The sequence below is a fragment of the Dermacentor silvarum genome, chromosome 10 (assembly GCF_013339745.2).
Source record: "Dermacentor silvarum isolate Dsil-2018 chromosome 10, BIME_Dsil_1.4, whole genome shotgun sequence".
Classification (NCBI taxonomy): domain Eukaryota; kingdom Metazoa; phylum Arthropoda; class Arachnida; order Ixodida; family Ixodidae; genus Dermacentor; species Dermacentor silvarum.
The window spans coordinates 3,284,702-3,289,897 of NC_051163.1; the positions used below are offsets into that span (position 1 = coordinate 3,284,702).

The window sequence follows — 5,196 nt, forward strand, 5'->3', positions numbered from 1 at the left end:
GGTGAGGCATGCGTATCGCCGCATTTTCCCTGTCATTTGGGGCGATGAAAATCTTTTGTTCACAACGCGTGCTCATAGCATTTGCATCGCTCTCGGGTGGTGTTGGCATTTGTGTTTTGAACCATCATTTCTATTAAAAACACGTTTATTTGAAATAATATTGGTTGAAACTAGCAAACTTTCTGCGACATTTCGCACTTTTCACTATTGTGTTTGTATTGTAATCAATATTAATGACTTTTCGCGTCATCAACGGCTATGAGAACGGTGACTTTTTAATTTACAAAAAGAAATGTACGCAAGACGGCGCCTTGAAGTTTCCTCTCGCGGTGCGAGTAAGCAGCAAAGTGCACAAGAGATGGCAGTGCCGGCGTTTGCGTCGCTCAAGCGGATACCTGTGGCGCGCGCAACGCTATCGATGATATTCGGCCGCTTCTCAGCCAGACGAGTCGGGCTGAGTCACTTGCGGATCACGAGATAGCGATAACGCGGCCTAGAGCGGGCGCTGATCATCACTGGCAGGTCGCGTATGTTGTCTCAAGGTAGAAAGCAAGCGCGTGGGCGCCAATATACGATGACTCATTCTGTTTCCCGAGGACACGCATCCTAGCTAATGAAGCAGACGACAGCCTGCGCGCATGCAGACGACGGAAGCGAGAAACGATTTTGATCGAATAGTCGTACGCTTTGAGCTAGCTGCTTTATTTTCACTGGGGAGGAAAACTGTTTTGCTTTATCAACCACGCTATGTTCAATGCCTACATTACAGTTTCTTAGGCGAAACATCAAATTTGCGTCACGTTACGAAAGCGAAACGGGGCTATCGGCGCCATTTTGTAAGCGTCGCGCCTACGTCACGCCTCGAAGAAAATGGCGGAATGTCCAGAATAGCGGCTCTGGCTTCAAACAACAAAGAGCTTCGATGGATGGATGGATGAGGCTGAACCCTTTAAACCGGGCGGTGGCATACGCCACCTAGCCATGACTATTAACATATTTTGTACTTTGTGGTGGGTGAAATTTCACCCCTGCCTTGATTTTATCCACCAATCAGATAACCTCTGTTTGGTTATTTCTACCCGCTTAAAGTCTATTTTGCCTTCACTGTCCCTAAACCCCAATGCTTTGAAAAAATCAGCCCCGTTGCCTTGCACTGTAGGGTTAAGCCCTTTACAGAAAAGTATGAGGTGTTCAGCCGTTTCCTCTTCTTCTCCACACGCACAGCACAACGTGTCTATACCTTGGTACTTGACTCGGTACATCTTAGTCCGCAATACTCCCGTCCTGGCTTCAAACAACAAAGAGCTTCCCCTAGAATTATCGTAGATATTTTCTTTGGCAATTTCTTGCTTGAAAGTTCGGTATGTTCCCAGTGATGATTTCGTCTGCATCCCCGTTTTCCACAGACCCCTCTCTGTTTCCCCTTAACCTTTTTCTTAACCGCTGTTTCCTGGTTTGCACCCCTCCTGCAGTCCAAATATTTGATTGACAGTTTTCTGGTCCGCTCCCTCCATTTTGTATCAACATTCCTCATGTACAAATAACTGAAAACTCTCCTTGCCCACCGCTTTTCTGCTATTTCTCTCAATCGCTCCTCAAATTCTATCTTGCTGCTGGCTTCCCTGCCCTCGAATGACGTCCATCCCATGTCACCCTGTACCCCCTGATTTGGTGTATTTCCGTGTGCTCTCAGAGCCAGTCTACCTACCCCTCACTGCTTAACTTCCAACCTTGCTCGAACCTCTGATCTCATGCACAGGACCGCATTGCCAAAAGTCAAACTAGGGACCATCACCCCTTTCCAAATCCCTCTCACCACTTCGTACCTATTGTAATTCCACAGTGCCCTATTTTTCATCACAGCTGCATTTCTGCTACCTTTAGCCGTCACATATTTTTCATGTTCCGTTAGGTATATATACTCAGCCCCATTGTTTATCCACACTCCAAGATATTTGTACTTATTCACCACCTCCAGCGTAACCTCCTGTATCCTATGCTCGCTGCCCTGATTATCATTAAAAGTCATGACTGCCGATTTTTCTTTACTAAACTTCAAACCTAAGCTATCTCCCTCTTTACCACAGATGTCCATTAATCTCTGCAAGTCTTCCTTGCTGTCTGCCATAAGTACAATGTCATCCGCATACATCAGTCCTGAGCCGCTATTCTGGACATTCCGCCATTTTCTTCGAGGCGTGACGTAGGCGCGACGCTTACAAAATGGCGCTGATGGCCCCGTTTTGCTTTCGTAACGTGACGCAAATTTGACGTTTCGCCTAAGAAACTGTAATGTAGACATTGAACATAGCGTGGTTGATAAAGCAAAACAGTTTTCCTTCCCAGTAAAAATAAAGCAGCTAGCTCAAAGCGTACGATTATTCCATCAAAATCGTTTCTCGCTTCCGTCGTCTGCATGCGCGCTGGCTGTCGTCTGCTTCATTAGCTAGGATGCGTGTCCTCGGGAAACGGAATGAGTCATCGTATATTGGCGCCCACGCGCTTGCTTTCTACCTTGAGACAACATACGCGACCTGCCAGTGATGATCAGCGCACGCTCTAGGCCGCGTTATCGCTATCTCGTGATCCGCAAGTGACTCAGCCCGACTCGTCTGGCTGAGAAGCGACCGAATATCATCGATAGCGTTGCGCGCGCCACAGGTATCCTCTTGAGTGACGCAAACGCTGGCAATGCCATCTCTTGTGCACTTCGCTGCTTACTCGCACCGCGAGAGGAAACTTCAAGGCGCCGTCTTGCGTACATTTCTTTTTGTAAATTAAAAAGTCACCGTTGTCATAGCCTTTGATGACGCGAAAAGTCATTAATATTGATTACAATACAAACACAATAGTGAAAAGTGCGAAATGTCACAGAAAGTTTGCTAGTTTCCACCAATATTATTTCAAATAAACGTGTTTTTAATAGAAATGATGGTTCAAAACACAAATGCCAACACCACCCGAGAGCGATTCAAATGCTATGAGCACGCGTTGTGAACAAAAGATTTTCATGGCCCCAAATGACAGGGAAAATGCGGCGATACGCATGCCTCTAGACTGACACTGCATATGGTCGCTCATTACCATAATTCGCGCGGCTCGTCGCACCACAAATTATGGCGGAAAATCTGTGCAATGGCGGCCCAGCGCAACGTCACGCAACGTCAGATTGACGTTTACGAAACGGCCCTTCCTGTGACGCTCTTCACGGGATATTCTTTCAGCCAATCAACAACTGACATGCCGGCTATCTTGGAACACCACCACATATTCGCGAAATTGCAGATGCATTGCACGAGCTTCTGCACGCTACCGTCCACTTTCTTTTTAAAGCGCTAAAGTCGCAATATAGGTGCCAAGGACCACAAAAAAGTATTAGTCGATAAAACTTGCAGCTCCACGTCACGCTTCGTCATTCTGACGAAAACGCAAAATTGCATTTTGCAAAACTTCCGTTTCCCGGCACAAATTTCGAAACACGTGACCTCTGGACAGCCAATGAGACAGCCAAGATGGCGGATAATGGCGGCCGTGCAGGCGCCATGCGTGTCCAGAATAGAGCCCCTGGTAATGACTGTTTAATCCATTCTCCTTGCTTGAAATAGGAAAGGTTGAAGCCAAGTCCGCTCCTCTCTGATTTTTTCTCTAATCCTTGTAAATACAGCATGAACAGAATCTGGATGGATGGATGAGGCTGAACCCTTTAAATCGGGCGGTGGCATACGCCACCTAGCCTCCTAGAATTTGCCAGCGCCATCTCTCGATCGCATACTTTAGTTCACAACGCCACCGCTACGCTTATTTTCGTTGCACTGTGGAAGGTACAGTTTCCCTACTCTAAAGTTTGCATGGGTGTTCTGTGGTTGTATGGTGCAGAGGTAGCTTCGGTAAACACGTCTTTTGCGGTTGTGCCGCAATGCTAGCATTCTGCGGTTCTTTTGCGAGAATATTTTTTTTTTCTCACCATGTGAACTGAAAGCATAAAGGAATGTGAAGCCACGCACGCTGCTCTGGGGTTATCGGGTGTGCTGTGCAATGAAACTTTCTTCAGAAAGACTCCGTGGGACAGCTTAAGGGCGATGCCGACGTTAACGGCAGCGTGTACTATGCTAATAAGCATCGCCGCAAACTGCGCAGCTCTCGGCACTTACGAAGCCAACTGCAGTACGCTCCTGATGGGCCAGTACTTTTGTGCGGCACCCGAAATCGACCCGGCCACGCAGCAGCCCAAGACTTGCGGCCCCGACAACCAAGCGCGCATTATGTGCACCGCGGCCGATGGTATAGTCTGCAAGAACGGCACCGGAACCGGCCGGGACACTTTCGAGAAGGCAATTCCGTGCCGCTACACCAACGGTTACTCCTTCGAGACCGCACTATTGCTTTCCGTATTCCTCGGCATGTTCGGCGTGGATCGCTTTTACTTGGGCTACCCTGCTGTCGGCCTTGCCAAGTTCTGCACGCTCGGGTTCATGTTCCTCGGCCAGCTGGTGGACATTATTCTCATCTCGATGCAGGTTGTTGGCCCCGCCGACGGTTCGCATTATGTGATCAGTTACTTCGGCCCCTGCCTGCGATTTCTGGGGATCGACAATGACACTTACGTTTTGCCACAAGACGATTGGTGATGTAGCGATAACTCTCGTTCGCAGATTGCATGGCAAAGTGAAGGGCTAATATATAGCTATTTCCTTGATCTGTGCTTTCAAATAAACACCTTGAATACATCGGATAACAAGTTCTTTATCAGACTTGCGTATGCCTGGCAGTGGTCTACGATGCAGAACTACGAAATTCTGTAATAAGGTTGCACTGCAATAAACTTCACGTAAGTAGAGTGATATAATAGGGAGTTTTAGATTTTGCGCACCCAAAGTTAGGGGAGATGAGAATGCAAGAGTGCCAAGGGCCTAGAATGGGGTTTGGGTTTTCTGCACACACAAAGCCACTTAGGTACGCTATTTCTAAAGCTCCCTAATACTTTCAAGTTGCTGCTTATTACTGATTGATGTGTTAAATACTTCAAAACCCACCATTTCCTCAAATGCAATGCTGAGCACACATGTACAGTCAACCACAAAAGTTTGCGGACCACGCGAGCGCGTGGCCAAGAGCCTCTTCGCGACACTTCCGCTACGTCACCAGCGATCGACAGCAGCGCTACGTTGAAGACGCATCCCTCCTTAAATCTATGGC

At 47.7% G+C, this 5,196-nt stretch overlaps 1 protein-coding gene across 1 annotated transcript; it reads left to right on the top strand.

Annotated features, from left to right (window-relative positions):
• Positions 1-3,842: 3,842 nt before the first annotated feature.
• LOC119465776 (TM2 domain-containing protein CG10795) lies at positions 3,843-4,746 on the top strand. Its single transcript, XM_037726234.2, has one exon. It carries the CDS (start codon positions 4,080-4,082, stop codon positions 4,626-4,628), a length of 549 nt encoding a protein of 182 aa, XP_037582162.1. The 5' UTR covers positions 3,843-4,079; the 3' UTR covers positions 4,629-4,746.
• Positions 4,747-5,196: the final 450 nt, after the last annotated feature.